A 16,888-nucleotide genomic window follows, 5' to 3' on the forward strand; every position below is an offset into this window, starting at 1 on the left:
ATCGTCAAGTAGTACTAATAACAATTGAGAATCCAAGAAATTTGATAAGTTTCAAGTTTAAAAAGCGTTTTCTCCATTTTAGTCCTTTCCAAATAAAACAAAGGGCTCGGACAACACAAGATTTTGAAGCTTCAGTGGACAATTTAGGCTAACAGTGAATAAAATAATCACTAAAATCACTGATCCTTTCTTGGGCTATTACATTTCTTACCTTCATAAAGCCTTCTTTTAAAACAGGACCACTTCTCAATTCTTTCCCTGGATCTAGTATACATATGTCCCCCCGCCCCCCCCCACCAAAGTTTAGAGACCTAAGACTTGCTGTAGTCAGAAAAGGATTAATTTAGATGAAGAATCACTTGCCGTCACTGGCACCATTCCTCAACTTTGCAGGAATTCGATGGTCAAATTCCCAAAACCACCCCAGTCTCCTGGGGCCTGGATTCCCCCAACAAGATGAACAAAATCCACTGGCGTCTGGATAGCAAGCTTTTCTTTGTAAGTCTATAAGCCAGGGTAAGCTTCCCAGACAGTTAAAAGACTTCTCAAGGAAGCAAGAAGGTCGAAACCAGGAAGATGGGGAGGTGACTAAAACAGGCAGACGACCCACCCACCTAACGCAAAGGAGAGACCGCTTGCAAGGGTTGACGCTTCAGCAGGAGCCAGGAAAGGCTGCGGAGGGCGGCCGGCGCCGCGACCCCCAGCCCCTGGGTGGGAATGGAGGGCATGCAAAGCCAGGGGCCAGCCGGAGGCCTGGAGCGGGGCGCGGAGAGGGGGCGGGACGTGGAGACAAGGGAGCGGCAGAGTCCGGCTGAGCACCACCAGGGTCTGAGCCACGGCGTGGCAAAGCCGAGAAAGCTTTGCCCAAAGAGGAGACACCGAAGCCTGCATCTTCACCCACCTGCCAGACGCTCGCCCCGCGGACAGAAGCACGGACGCAGCCCGGGCGCTTCCTCTCCTGCCGGACACAGCCCCTGCCGCCGCCGGAGCTCCGGGACCGGACAGCACAGGGCGGTACCGAAGCAGGCAAAGCGGCGACCGCACTCGAGCAGAGGGGGGTGTACATAGGGGTCGCTCAGGCTCGGGAAGGCAGCTCTGTGCTTGACCTTCCTCACCGGTGGCCAACGGCGCTCCCTGGGAACAGCATCCCGCCTCGGCCCGCTGCGCCCGGGCCTTCGCCCGCGGCTCCCCCCGGCAGCGGCCGGGCTTCCGGCGGCCACACCCCGCCCCCGCGCTACTCGGCCGCCGCCATCTTGTCGGAGGCGGGAAGACCGCACTGCGCAGGCGCGCGCCGAGGCTGCCGGCTCCCCGAGCCGCGCCGCGAGGGAATCGTAACGCGCAGGCGCGCTGCCAAGGCCGGCTTCGGCACCGCCGTCTGCTCTCTTGCACTGGTGCTGCCAGGCTTAGTGGGCCAGTCTCAAACTGTACTGCAGCCGAGTTAATAGACCCATCTGCGCACCCCACAGCCAGTCATTGTGTAAAAACCTATCTGTATGCCAGGTCCCGGGACAGGCGCTGGGGAAAGATTAGTAAAACGCGGCTCCAGCGCTAAAGGTGTTCCTAAGCTAGTGAAAAAGGACGGGAATGAACGAGTGATTTCCACAGTTCTTGTTTTTACCTGCGCGCCACCTTCGCTCTTTTGCCCCTCCGATTTTAACTGAAAACACCTCTTCCAGGAAGTCCTCGCTCACACAACTGGGCCAGTTCTAACATCTTGCGTTACCTCTTTAAGCTTTATTTCATTCAACATAAATTCAACAAGTAATATTTGAGTTTCCTTTATATTCTAGATATGATTCTGGTTATAGCGATAAGGAAAATAAACTCATGGGACTTATATTTTAGGGGAGAGTATAAAACAAACAAAAAGAACTTTTAGAAATCAACAAAATAACGTTTGATAGTGATGAGGGATGGGAAGAGAAAAAAACCACCAGAAGTTAATGTTGGGTGAGGGGTGGTACTTAGCGATCTCTCTCCAGAGATGACACTTGATCTGAGGCCTGACTGACCACAGGGGCCAGAAGTCATGAGAATCATCTGGGCAGAGTGTTCTCGACAGAAGAACAGCAAACGCAGCAAACCTCTCATTCTTGAGGTGGGAATGAGTTCAGGTCAGTTCAGTTCAGTCGCTCAGTCGTGTCCGACTCTTTGCGACCCCATGAATCGCAGCACGCCAGGCCTCCCTGTCCATCACACCGCATAAAGGACAGAAAGGATAGGTGATATGGTTGCCTGGGGAGGATATGAGGTTGCGGCAGGGGGAACAGGAGCAATTTAGGTAGGGCATTGAGCCCATGTTAAGAGCTGGATTTTTACTTCATGGTGGCCCCTCTATCTTGTTGACACTGCCAGAACTACTCCTCAAACACTTCTAGCTCCTGACTGCCTCATTGCACATGCTGATTCCACTGTCTTGAAGACACTTGCTCTTGTTCTTTACACATCTAGCTTCTCATCTTTCAGGTTTCAGTTTAAATGTCCCCTCAGAAAGGCCATCCTTCCTAAACTAAATATCCCACCTGCCCTTGCATTAGTCTCCACATTGCACCTGATCATTTCTTTTAGGGCACTGAACATATTTCTCAATTATCTATTCATTGCTTCTTCACCATTCAATTCACTAAACTGAATTCCACCAGGGAGGGAAGATGTTTAACTTACTCCATGCCTAGCACCATGCCTGGCATGAGTGATCACTCAATATGTGTGCTGTTTTTAGGAATGTCCAGTTTGTCAGTACTTAAGGCAATGGCACCCCACTCCAGTACTCTTGCCTGGAGAGTCCCATGGACGGGGGAGCCTAGTAGGCTGCAGTCCATGGGGTCGCTGGGGGTCGGACATGGCTGAGCGACTTCACTTTCACTTTTCACTGTCATGCATTGGAGAAGGAAATGGCAACCCACTCCAGTGTTTTTGCCTGGAGAATGCCAGGGACAGGGGAGCCTGGTGGGCTGCCGTCTTTGGGGTCGCACAGAGTTGGACACGACTGAAGTGACTTAGCAGCAGCAGCAGCAAGTAGTCAGTGGTATACTACATTGTTTTACACTGGTTTTTAAACATAAATGCAAGTCATTTCCTGTTTATATACCCTTTGCTAGATTATAAATAAGAACTTTGGCAAAAGAGAGAGGAAGAGAATGAGATGAAGAGGAGGTGACAGGGTAGTGGGCAAAGATTGTATTTTGCATATATTTGCAGGACTGGGAGTGGAAGTCTTCAATTTAGTGAAGTACCTATTATATGTGTCCTGCATTCAGCTAGATACTTAATTCTCACTACAGCCTTGCTAGGTAGTTATCCTTAGTTTTATACATAGCAAACGAGAGAGATTAAGTCACTTGCCCAAGGTCCTACATTAAGAGACGGTGCCAACCATAAAGTTCATGCCCTTCCCTTCTAGAGAAACTGGATTTTGAGATGGGTTTATTTGGTGATTTGATTCTGTGTCATTCGCAGGCTTTTATTAGCCATTTCAGCCACTGCCATTTAAGAATCCCAATCATACTGCTGTTCTTGTATAGGATCTCAACAAAGGGCCTGATTTGAGATTGCTGTGATTTTTTTTTTTTTCCTTTTGGACTAGGGTAGAGCTCATTTTACCATTTTCTTTTCATGTCTTTTTAAAATTTGTATTTTTTTAATTAATAATGTGTACACGTTTGATCAAAGGAAAAGAGATACAGAAAAATGGGTGCATTTCCTAAATGCTAGCTGCATCCCCTTGGTTAGGCTTGTTACTGTATGACTAACTCTTTCATCTAGGTCCCAAGTAGTACTTTAGACATCAAAGACAGTTCTCTGGCAAAGAGTGACATCCTCACCACAACAATCACTTATCCCATTTACTCATCAAAATTATACACCATCATTTCCCTCTAAACAGGATAGCTGGGGAAAGCTACAAGAAAGGATAGGGCCGCTATCCTGTATCCAGGGCCATTCAGTCTTTAGATGAAGGCATTCAGCTTTTTTAATATCATTAACTCATGATAGCGTACACTTGTCAATCAAACCCAGTTAGTCCATAAGCTAACCAAATAGTAGGTGGGAATACATACTTAAAAAGATTCTTCGATCTTCTACCTCACTGTAGTAGGACTCCTTCTTGGAATAAATTCTGGAATCAAGGCAATGTCTTTGGTTTCTCTGGTATGCTTTCCTTATGGTTACCATCTGTTATTGGTTGATCGTTCCCCCACTCCTCAAAAGATATGTTGAATTCCTAACCTCAAGTACTCAACAATATGAACTTATTTGCGAATAGGATAATTACACATGTAATTAAGTTCAAATGAGGTCATACTGGAGTAGGTGGACCCCTAATCCAATAACTAGTGTCCTTATAAGAAGACAGCCAAATGAAGAAAGAAACACACAGGGACAAGGCTGTTTGATGGCAAAGGCAAAGATTGGAGTCGTGCACCTGCAAGCCAAGAACACCAAAGACTGCTGGCCAGCCACCAACACTGAGAAACAGGCAAGTGAGGATTTCTCTACAGATTTCAGGGAAAATGCAGTCCTGTCAAAACCTCGCTCTCAGATGTATAGCCTCCAGAACTGTGAGACAATAAACATCCATTGTTTTAAGCTACCCAGTTCGTGGCACTTTGTTATAGCAGCCTTAGAAACTAATACACCCCACTGTCTCTTCATATGTGTGTGTGTGTGCGTGTATGTGTGAGGACTTGAAGTAGAGGAAAGAGACTCTCAGGGCTTGAAGCAGAGGAAAGAGATGGGGATGGGCTGCCCACTATAGTACTCTTTCCTGGAAGATCCCATGGGCAGAGGAGCCTGGTGGGCAACAGTTCACGGCATCACAAAGAGTCAGACATGACTTAGCATGCACACATGCATCCAAAATATCATTTCAACCTGTGGCGCTAAAATGCAGCTAGTGATGCCTTACTGGAGTGGGCTACCATGCCCTTCTCCAGGGGATCTTCCCAACCCAGGGAATGAACCCAGGTCTCTTGCACTACAGGAGGATTCTTTACCATCTGAGCCACCAAGGAAGCTCTCAGTTCAGTTCAGTTGCTCAGTCATTCTGACTCTTTGTGACCCCATGATCTGCAGCACACCAGGCCTCCCTGTCCATCACCAACTCCTGAAGATTACTCAAACTCATGTCCACTGAGTCGGTGATGCCATCCAACCATCTCATCCTCTGTTGTCCCCTTCTCCTTCTGCCTTCAATCTTTGCCAGCATCAGGGTCTTTTCAAATGAGTCAGCTCTTCACATCAGGTGGCCAAAATACTGAAGTTTCAGCATCAGCATCAGTCCTTCCAATGAATATTCAGGTCTGATTTCCTTTAGGGTGGACTGGTTGGATCTCCTTGCAGTCCAAGGGACTCTCAAGAGTCTTCTCCAAAACCACAGTTCAAAAGCATAAATTCTTTGGCGCTCAGCTTTCTTTATAGTCCAACTCTCACATCCATACATGACTACTGGAAAAACCATAGCCTTAACTAGATGGACCTTTGCTGGCAAAGTAATGTCTCTCCTTTTTAATATGCTATCTAGGTTGGTCATAACTTTTCTTCCAAGGAGCAAGCATCTTTTAATTTCATGGCTGCAGTCGCCATCTGCAGTGATTTCGGAGCCCCCAAAAATAAGGTCTGTAACTGTTTCTACTGTTTCCCCATCTATTTCCCATGAACTGATGGGACCAGATGCCATGTTCTTCATTTTCTGACTGTTGAGCTTTAAGTGAACTTTTTCACTCTCCTCTTTCACTTTCATCAAGAGGCTCTTTAGTTCTTCTTCACTGACCTCCTCAGTCAGTCACTCCCATCAGGAAACTTCCATAAGCCTCTTATCCTTCTCCATCATAGGGCAAGCAGAATGAAAACCACAGTCACAGGAAAGTAACCAATCTAATCACATGGACCACAGTCTTGTCTAACTCAGTGAAATTATGAGCCGTGCCATGTAGGGCTACCCAAGACAGACAGGTCGTGGTGGAGAGTTCTGACAAAACATGGTCCACGGGAGAAGAGAATGGCAAACCACTTCAGTATTCTTGCCTTGAGAACCCCAGGAACAGTATGAAAAGGCAAAAAGTTAGGTTCATCTTTCAGTGAACTCCCCAGGTCAGTAGGTGCCCAATATGCTATTGGAGATCAGTGGAGAAATAACTCCAGAAAGAAGAGATGGAGTCAAAGCAAAGCCAACACCCAGTTGTAGATGTGACTGGTGATGGAAGCAAGGTCTGATGCTGTAAAGAACAATATTGCATAGGAACCTGGAATGTTAGGTCCATGAATCAAGGCAAATTGGAAGTGGTCAAACAGGAGATGGCAAGAGTGAACATCAACATTTTAGGAATTAGAGAACTAAAATGAAGTGGAATGGGTGAATTTAACTCAGATGACCATGATATCTACTACTGTGGGCAAGAATCCCTTAGAAGAAAAGTCATAGTCAACAGAAGAGTCCAAAATGCAGTACTTGGGCGCAGTCTCAAAAACGACAGAATGATCTCTGTTCGTTTCCAAGGCAAACCATTCAATACCACATAATCCACGCCTATGCCCTGACCAGTAATGCTGAAGAAGCTGAAGTTGAACGGTTCTATGAAGGCCTACAAGACCTTCTAGAACTAACACCCTCAAAAGCTGTCTTTTTCATTATAGGAGACTGGGATGCAAAAGTAGGAAGTCAAGAAACACCTGGACAAGCAAATTTGGCCTTGGAGTACATAATGACGCAGGACAAAGGCTAATAGAATTTTTCCAAGAGAACGCACTGGTCATAGCAAACACCCTCTTCCAACAACACAAGAGAAGACTCTACACATGGACATCACCAAATGGGCAACACCAAGATCAGATTGATTATATTCTTTGCAGCCAAAGATGGAGAATCTCTACAGAGTCAGCAAAAACAAGACCGGGAGCTGACTGTGGCTCAGATCATGAACTCCTTATTGCCAATTCAGATTTAAACTGAAGATATAGGGAAAAGCACTAGACCATTCAGTTCAATTCAGTTCAGTCGCTCATTCATATACGACTCTTTGCAACCCCATGGACTGCAGCACACCAAGGCTCCCTGTCCATCACCAAACCCAGATATTACTCAAACTCATGTCCATTGAGTCAGTGATGCCATCCAACCACCTCATTCTCTGTCATCCCCTTCTCATCTCGCCTTTAATCTTTCCCAGCATCAGGGTCTTTTCAAATGAGGCAGTTCTTCGCATCAGGTGATCAAAGTGTTGGAGTTTCAGCTTCAGCATCAGTCCTTCCAATGAAAATTCAGGACTGATTTCCTTTAGGATGGTTGGTTGGATCTCCTTGCAGTCCAGGGGACTCTCAAGAGTCTTCTCCAACACCACAATTCAAAAGCATCAATTTCTTGGCGCTCAGGGTTCTTTGTACTCCAACTCTCACATCCATACATAACTACTGGTAAAACCATAGCCTTGACTAGATGGACCTTTGATGGCAAAGTAATGTCTTTGCATTTTAATATGCTATCAGATTAGTTATAACTTTTCTTCTAAGGAGTAAGCATCTTTTAATTTCATGGCTGCAGTCACCATCTGCAGTGATTTTGGAGCCCAAGAAAATAAAGTCTGTCACTGTTTCCACTGTTTCTCCATCTATTTGCCATGAAATAATGGGAATGGATGCCATGATCTTTGTTTTCTGAATGTTGAGCTTTAAGCCAACTTTTTCACTCTAATATTTCAATTTCATCAAGAGGATCTTTAGTTCCTCTTCACTTTCTGCCATAAGGGTGGTGTCATCTGCATATCTGAGGTTATTGATATTTCTCCCGGCAATCTTGATTTCAGCTTGTGCTTCATCCAGCCCAGCGTTTCTCATGATGTACTCTGCATATAAGTTAAATAAGCAGAGTGACAATATACAGCCTCGACGTAATCGTTTCCCTATTTGGAACCAGTCTGTTGTTCCATGTCCAGTTCTAACTGTTGCTTCCTGACCTGCAAATAGATTTCTCAAGAGGCAGGTCAGGTGGTCTGGTATTCCCATCTCTTGAAGAATTTTCCACAGTTTATTGTGGTCCACACAGACAAAGGCTTTGGCATAGTCAATAAAGCAGAAATAGATGTTTCCCTGGAACTCTCTTGCTTTTTCGATGATCCAGCAGATGTTGGCAATTTGATCTCTGGTTCCTCTGCCTTTTCTAAATCCAGCTTGAACATCTGGAAGTTCATGGTTCATGTACTGCTGAAGCTTGGATTGGAGAATTTTGAGCATTACTTTGCTAGCTTGTGAGATGAGTGCAATTGTGAGGTAGTTTGAGCATTTTTGGCATTGCCTTTCTTAGGGATTGGAATGAAAACTGACCTTTTCCAGTCCTGTGGCCACTGCTGAGTTTTCCAAATCTTTCAGGATTTGAAATAGCTCAACTGGAATTCCATTATCTCCACTAGCTTTGTTTGTAGTGATGCTTTCTAAGGCCCACTTGACTTCACATTCCAGGATGTCTGGCTCTAGGTGAGTGATCACACCATGGTGATTATCTGCGTCATGAAGATCTTTTTTGTACAGTCCTTCTGTGTATTTTTGCCACCTTTTCTTAATATCTTCTGCCTCTGTTAGGTCCATACCATTTCTGTCCTTTACTGTGCCCGTTTTTGCATGAAATGTTCCCTTGGTATCTGTAATTTTCTTGAAGACATCTCTAGTCTTTCCCATTCTATTGTTTTCTTCTATTTCTTTGCACTGACCATTGAGGAAGACTGTCTTATCTCTCCTTGCTATTCCTAAAGAATCCTAACGAAGTTCTAAAATCTCTGCATTCAAATGGGTATATCTTTCCTCTTCTCCTTTGCCTTTCACTTCTCTTCTATTCACAGCTATTTGTAAGGCCTCCTCAGACAACCATTTTTCATTTTTGCATTTCTTTTTCTTGGGGATGGTCTTGCTCCCTGCCTCCTGTACAATGTTATGAACCTCCGTCCATAGTTCTTCAGGCACTCTGTCTATCAGATCTAGTACCTTAAATCTATTTCTCAGTTCCACTGTATAATCGTTAGGGATTTTATTTAGGTCATACCTGAATAGTCTAGTGGTTTTCCCTACTTTCTTCAACTTAAGACTAAATTTGGCAATACGGAGTTCGTGATCTGAGCCACAGTCAGCTCCTAGTCTTGTTTTTGCTGACTCTATAGAGATTCTCCATCTTTGGCTGCAAAGAATATAATCAATCTGATTTCGGTGTCACCCATCTGGTGATGTCCATGTGTAGAGTCTTTTCTTGTGTTGTTGGAAGAGGGTGTTTGCTATGACCAGTATGTTCTCTTGGCAAAACTCTATTAGCCTTTGCCTGCTTCATTCCATACTCCAAGTCCAAATTTGCCTGTTCCTCTGGGTGTTTCTTGCCTTCCTATGTTTGCATTCCAGTCCCCTATAATGAAATGGACAGTTTTTTGGGGTGTTATTTCTAGAAGGTCTTGTAGGCCTTCATAGAACCTTTCAACTTCAGCTTCTTCAGCATTACTGGTTGGGGCATAGATTTGCATTACCGTGATATTGAACAGTTTGCCGTGAAATGAACAGAGATCATGCCTTCGTTTTTGAGACTGTGCCCAAGTACTGCATTTTGGACTCTTTTGTTGACTATGACATTTCTTCTAAGGGATTCTTGCCCACAGTAGTAGATATCATGGTCATCTGAGTTAAATTCATCCAACCACTCCATTTTAGTTCTCTGATTCCTAAAATGTTCACTCTTGCCATCTCCTGTTTGACCACTTCCAATTTGCCTTGATTCATGGACCTAACATTCCAGGTTCCTCTGCAGTATTGCTCTTTACAGCATCAGACCTTGCTTCCGTCACCAGTCACATCCACAACTGGGTGTTGTTTTTGCTTTGGCTCCGTCTCTTCATTATTTCTGGAGTTATTTCTCCACTGGTCTCTGGTAGTATATTAGGCACCTACAGACCTGGGGAGTTCATCTTTCAGTGTCCTATCTTTTTGCATTTTCATACTGTTCATGGGGTTCTCAAGCCAGGAATGCTAAAGTGGTTTGCCATTCCCTTTTCTAGTGGGCAACATTTTGTCAGAACTCTCCACCATGACCCGTATCTTGAGTGGCCCTCATGGCTCATAGTTTCACTGAGTTAGACAAGGCTGTGGTCCATGTGATTAGATTGGTTAGTTTCCTGTGATTGTGGCTTTCAGTCTGTCTGCTCTCTGATGGAGAAGCATAAAAGGCTTATGAAAGCTTCCTGATGGGACAGACTGACCGAGGGGGATATTGGGTCTTGTTCTGCTGGGCAGGACCATGCTCAGTAAATCTTTAATCCAATTTTCTGTTGATGGGTGGAGCTGTGTTCCCTCCCTGCTATTTATCTGGGGCCAAACTATGGTGGATGTAATGAAGATAATGGTGACCTCCCTCAAAAGGTCCCATGCATGTACTGCTACAGTCCATGCCCCCAGCCCTGCAGCAGGCCACCACCAACCCATGCCTTCGCCAGAGACTCCTGGACACCACAGGCAAGTCTCCTGTGGGGTCGCTGTTCCTCCCTCCCTGGTCCTAGTGCACAAGGCTCTGTTGTGCCCTCCAAGAGTCTATTTCCCAGTCCTGTGTAAGTTCTGGCAGCTCTGTGGTAGGGTTAATGGTGACCTCCTCCAAGAGGGCTTATGCCATCCCCACACCCAGAGCCCCTGTCCCTGCGGCAGACCACTGCCGACCCGTATATCCACAGGAGATGCTCAAACACAATTCTGTCCCAGTCTCTGTGGGGTCCCTGGGTCCCTGGGTCTCACAAGGTTTGTTTGAGCCCTCTGAGCGTCTCTGGTGGAAATCAGGTTTGATTCTAAATGTGAATTCGCCCCTCCTATCGTCTTGCTGGGGCATCTCTTTTGCCCTTGGACGTGGGGTATCTCCTCACAGCCGCTCCAGCGTCTACCATCTTGCTGGGGTACCATCAGACTGTGATCGTGGCGTGTCTCCATACCACCATCCAGCGAAGCGCAGCTGCCGTGCTTGACCTTGGACGTGGGGTATCTACTCACAGCTGCTCCAGCGAAGTGCAGCCAGCGCTTCTGACCTTGGACGTGCGGTATCTCCTCTCAGCAGCTTGCTGTTCCAGCTCTGTGCAGCCACTGCTTGCAGCTCCTGTGACCTAAATAAAATCCCTTATGACTATACAGTAGAAGTGAGAAATAGATTTAAGGTACTAGATCTGATAGACAGAGTGCCTGATGAAGTATGGATGGAGGTTCATAACATTGTACAGGAGGCAGGGAGCAAGACCATCCCCCAGAAAAAGAAATGCAAAAATGAAAAATGGTTGTCTGAGGAGGCCTTACAAATAGCTGTGAATAGAAGAGAAGTGAAAGGCAAAGGAGAAGAGGAAAGATATACCCATTTGAATGCAGAGTTCTAAAGAATAGCAAGGAGAGATAAGAAAGTCTTCCTCAATGATCAGTGCAAAGAAATAGAGGAAAACAATAGAATGGGAAAGACTAGAGATGTCTTCAAGAAAATTACAGATACCAAGGGAACATTTCATGCAAAGATGGGCACAATAAAGGACGGAAATGGTATGGACCTAACAAAGGCAGAAGATATTAAGAAGAGGTGGCAAAAATACACAGAAGGACTGTACAAAAAAGATCATGATGCAGATAATCACGATGGTGTGATCACTCACCTAGAGCCAGACATCCTGGAATGCAAAGTCAAGTGGGCCTTAGGAAGCATCATGAACAAAGCTAGTGGAGATAATGGAATTCCAGTTGAGCTATTTCAAATCCTAAAAGATGATGCTGTGAAAGTGCTGCACTCAACATGCCAGCAAATTTGGAAAACTTGGCATTGGCTGCAGGACTGGAGAAGGTCAGTTTTCATTCCAATCCCTAAGAAAGGCTAATGCTGAAGAATGCTCAAACTACCACACAATTGCACTCATCTCACATGCTAGCAAAGTAATGCTCAAAATTCTCCAATCCAAGCTTCAGCAGTACATGAACCATGAACTTCCAGATGTTCAAGCTGGATTTAGAAAAGGCAGAGGAACCAGAGATCAAATTGCCAACATCTGCTGGATCATTGAAAAAGCAAGAGAGTTCCAGAGAAACATCTATTTCTGCTTTATTGACTATGCCAAAGCCTTTGTCTGTGTGGACCACAACAAACTGTGGAAAATTCTTCAAGAGATGGAATACCAGACCCCCTGACCTGCCTTTTGAGAAATCTGTATGCAGGTCAGGAAGCAACAGTTAAAACTGGATATGGAACAACAGACTGGTTCCAAATAGGGAAACGAGTACATCGAGGCTGTATATTGTCACCCTGCTTATTTAACTTATATGCAGAGTACATCATGAGAAACGCTGGGCTGGATGAAGCACAAGCTGAAATCAAGATAGCCGGGAGAAATATCAATAACTTCAGATATGCAGATGACACCACCCCTATGGCAGAAAGTGAAGAAGAACAAAAGAGCCTCTTGATGAAAGTGAAAGGGAAGTCGTACATCTGAATAAATTTGAGTATTAAATATTTAGGTAAATAGCAAAGAGATTCAACTATTTCTCCAAAGCTGAGAGGAACATTCTAGAGTGAAAACCAGAATATGTATTTCAGATATTTCAATTCTGTTTCAGCTTGGACAAGTTAAAATAGGTACTTGTTTCCTAAAATAGGTACTTATTTCCTCCTCGAACCCATTACTGGTCATTCCTTGTTGACGGTGTTCTATCCTTTAAACCCGAGTTCTCCCGTGGGCAGTGTGACAGGGTTTGCTGGACTCACACCACATCTTCCTCATCAGATACATACATGAGGGCAGAGCCCATGACTCATTCTTTGTATCTATCCCCTACAAATTTCTTGAACTGGAAGCACCCAAATAAACAAGATCAGCAAAATTTGATCATTTTAGAACTTGATGAAAACCATGAATATCCATTATACCATTCTTACTGCTTTGGTGTATAATTGGAAATTTTCATAATAAAAAGTTTTTAAAAAGACATCCAAGAAACTTCTGCTTCAAGATAGCTGACTAAGTACAAGTGTTTACGTCCTTGTCTCTGAATCCCAGTAAAACGTCAGCAGCAAGGCTTAATTTTCAATTAAACTAAGGAGGGTTAAATTTCCAAGGCCCCCATTTACACACGCCCTTTCCAAGGTCCTGAAAGGTGCCTTAGCAATATGTTCATGTGTTTGTATTTTTTCTCCTCTATCACAGTTCTCCTTGTGTCTGGTAGTATTAGAGTGGTTGGAGTAATTTTGAGTTCCAGTTAAAGGGAAGTTGAGTTTGAGATACAAGTTGTTAGAATTGAGTGGGAGGATATTTATATGATTCACAGTCACTTCTGTGAGTAGCATTTTATTGTTAACCATTGCTGTGGAAGAATAGCTTCCAGCTATCTGCCTCCAGCCCACTGTCTGCTCTCCCAGGATTGTAACATCAAGGTTCAGGGCCAGAGGCTGTGTGACAATCTGAACACAGCCTATGTCATCTGTACCAGAAGTATGTATGGAGCCAGAAGCTAGTTTGTGGGAAATTATTCCAAATTTTATAATTCCTATAAATGAAACCTAATAGAAGCATCCACAAATGTGACTACAATCTTAAAAAAATGACAAATTGTCAAGCTGGGGAAAGAAAGAAAACTATCAGCAATAAAAATTTTTTTGATCAACCATACTTATAAAGACTGAATGATCTGTTCAGTCGATACAAATATGATAAAACAACTGTCACACGCCAAAAAAAGAAAAGAGCATCTACACAAAAAGTGTAAGGAAAAAGTATTATAGAAATTATATCAGGTAGTAAAATAATACGGAGAAGGCAATGGCACCCCACTCCAGTACTCTTGCCTGGCAAATCCCATGGACGGAGGAGCCTGGTGGGCTGCAGTCCATGGGGTCGCTAGGAGTCGGACACGACCGAGCGACTTCACTTTCACTTTTCACTTTCATGCATTGGAGAAGGAAATGGCAACCCACTCCAGTGTTCTTGCCTGGAGAATCCCAGGGATGGGGGAGCCTGATGGGCGCCATCTATGGGGTAGCACAGAGTCAGACACGACTGAAGTAACTTAGCAGTAAAATAATAAACCTATTATGTTGTTTCTTGGATTTTGTGATGTTTGTTGATTTTATGTTAGCATTCCAAAATGTGTAATTTGTTGTGGTTCTTTTCTCATTCTAAATAAATACTTACTTTCGTACTTAAATTGTACTCACATTTTATATTTTTTCTCTTACACAGAGACAGAAAAATTCATCTCCTGTAAGACATGGATCCCTGATTATAACTGGGGACTTCAACATCTCTCTCTCAGCAACTGATAGAACTAAAAATCATAAAATGAACAAAGATATAGAAGACCTAAACAGTACAATCAAATAGGATCTAAATGACATTGATAGAACACTCTACCCACAACAGCAGAATGCACGTTTTTTTTCTTCAAGTACTTATAATAGACCAAATGCTAGGTCAGAAAACAAATGTTAACACATTTAAGGATTGACATAAGTATGTTCTCTGACCTTTATGGAATTGAATTAAAAAGCAATGAAAGGCAACAGGAAATTTTCCAAATACTTGGAAATTAAACACCATACTTTAAAATCATACCTTGTTTGGATTGCCTGGCAGTCTGTTGGTTAGGACTCTACTTTCACTGCCAAGGGCCTAGGTACAGTCCTTGGTTGGGGAATTAAGATCCCATAAGCCACACCAAAAACAAAACAAAACAAAACATACACACACACACACACATATATACCTTGTCAAAGAAAATACAAAGAAAATTTTAAAAAATAAACAAAAAAAACCCACAGAACTGAATGTAAACAAAAATACAGCATATCAAAATTTCTGGGTTACAGCTAAAGTAGTACTAAGAAGGTAATTTACACATTAAATATCACTCAGAAAAATGTGACATATTACATTAGGAAAGTCTCATATCAATAACCTCAAGAAGTTAGAAAAAAAGAGCAGAAATCAAACATTGGAAAGCAAAATAAAATAAGAAATGCAACAAAACACTAGTTAAAAGAGTGCAAAATAATGAGGGAGAAGACATAAATCGTCAATATCAGTAATGAAACGGCTTATCATTATAATTTCTATAATCTTTAATAAGGGAATATCACAAACTTATAATTCAACAACTTAGAATAGACCAATTCTACAAACTACCAAAGCTCAAACAAGATGAAATAGAGTAGTCCTATAACCATTAAAGAAATTGAACTTGTCACTGTAATTCTCTGGAAAAAGAAATGGAGAAGACTTCTCTGGTGGTCCAGTAGTTAAGAATCCGTCTGCCAATGCAGGGGACAGAGGTTTGATCTCTGGTCCAGGAAGATCCCACATGTGTGGAGCAACTAAGCCCGTGTGCCAGAACTATTGAAGCCTGTGAACCCTGGAGCCTGTGCTCTGCAACGAGAGGAACCACAGCAGCGAGGAGCCCGCACAGCACAGTGGCGAGAAGCCCCTGCTCACTGCAACTAGATAAAGCCCGGGGCCAACTGCTGTTGTTGCTGAGTCACTTCAGTCGTGTCCGACTCTGTGCGACCCCATAGACGGCAGCCCACCAGGCTCCCCCGTCCCTGGGATTCTCCAGGCAAGAACACTGGAGTGGGTTGCCATTTCCTTCTCCAACGCATGAAAGTGAAAAGTGAAAGTGAAGTCGCTCAGTCGGGTCCGACTCTTAGCGACCACATGGACTGCAGCCCACCAGGCTCCTCCGTCCATGGGATTTTCTAGGCAAGAGTACTGGAGTGGGGTGCCATTGCCCGGGGTCAATAAGTGTTCATAAAAGGGAAGGCATCCGTGAATGTTAAGAATGGGAGAGTGTTCCATCAGTTTGTGAGAGGGAGGAAGACTGCAGTGAAGGATCACAGCAGAGGTAGTTGCTAGTACTTTCTGGAGAAGTCTAGCAAAGATACAGGTTAGCTAGTCATAGCTACAAGCAGAAATGGGAAATGGAGCACTGTGGACACTAGTGTTTCCCAACCATTTTTTTTCCCCAACCATTTTTATGTCATGGCACATGTGGAAAATAATAGTATGTGTAAGGAATGGTCTTAAGAAAGTAATTCTCAGATCACCAAATTTCATGACTTTCTTTCTAAAACTGATTTACCTGAGAAGGCATCCTGTCTTATACATACTGGTTCTTTGTCAACTCCATTTTCACAATAGCTCTCCCACCACTTTACCAAAGAGAAACAAGCATTTCTCAGAGATTCATTGCCTTGAATGCCAAGCAAAAGAATAATTTAACATTAATTAATGCTCTATTAATGTCCCCAGTCTGTCTCAGTAGGACATTGATTTCTAACAAATTTTACTTTTTGTGCTAGTAATTTTTCTTTAATCAATGAGAATAATTTTAAAACACATTACCTTATGCTTATAAAAATAAAAGTATAAGAAATAATTAAATTTGTTTCTAGCAGAGAAATATGATAGAATTATTAGTGATTTTCAGACACTTCCACTTCTAGATAAGACGAAGTAACATGTACCAGGCACACCCTCAAGCGTTAAACAACCCCAAGCTGGGAAAAATATACGAAGCAATGGTTTTGTCTTTTTGTTTGCTTTGAGGTGCTGAACACCTGGCAGTAGAGAACAATGAGCCCTGAAAGGCAGGAAGCAAGTACCTTAGATGTTTCTCTTGCTTGTTTGCTCTGAGGAGGCCAACTGCCACGCTGTGAGAGGCCCTATGCAGAGGTCTAGATGGCAAAGAACAGAGGAGGCTCCTGCCCAAAAGCTAGCAAAGTACTGAGGTTCTTTGTGCAACAGGTCACAAGGAAGGTAACCCTCCAGCACTCATGTGAGTGAGCCTGGCAGTGGGTCTTCTCCCATCAAGCCTTCAGATGCTACTACAGCCCTGGCTAACAGCTTCACATAAAGACCCT

The 16,888-nt window shown here is 43.7% G+C and overlaps 1 protein-coding gene and 1 long non-coding RNA gene across 5 annotated transcripts in view; both read right to left on the reverse strand.

Moving 5' to 3' along the window:
* The window catches only part of APC (APC regulator of WNT signaling pathway), a 131,304-nt gene extending 130,057 nt beyond the window's left edge, over window positions 1-1,247 (reverse strand). For all 4 annotated transcript variants that reach the window (XM_061429898.1, XM_061429896.1, XM_061429893.1 and 1 more), the window contains exon 1: window positions 902-1,247. In XM_061429898.1, the coding sequence (XP_061285882.1) occupies window positions 902-1,066 (165 nt within the window). In that variant the 5' untranslated portion in view covers window positions 1,067-1,247. The remainder of the gene's footprint in view (window positions 1-901) is intronic.
* Window positions 1,248-9,795: 8,548 nt separating this feature from the next.
* The window catches only part of LOC133255521 (uncharacterized), a 42,982-nt gene continuing 35,889 nt past the window's right edge, over window positions 9,796-16,888 (reverse strand). Inside the window, exon 3 of the long non-coding RNA XR_009738958.1 lies at window positions 9,796-11,111. This is a non-coding gene — a long non-coding RNA (uncharacterized LOC133255521). The remainder of the gene's footprint in view (window positions 11,112-16,888) is intronic.

This window comes from Bos javanicus, chromosome 10 (genome assembly GCF_032452875.1).
Source record: "Bos javanicus breed banteng chromosome 10, ARS-OSU_banteng_1.0, whole genome shotgun sequence".
NCBI lineage: Eukaryota > Metazoa > Chordata > Mammalia > Artiodactyla > Bovidae > Bos > Bos javanicus.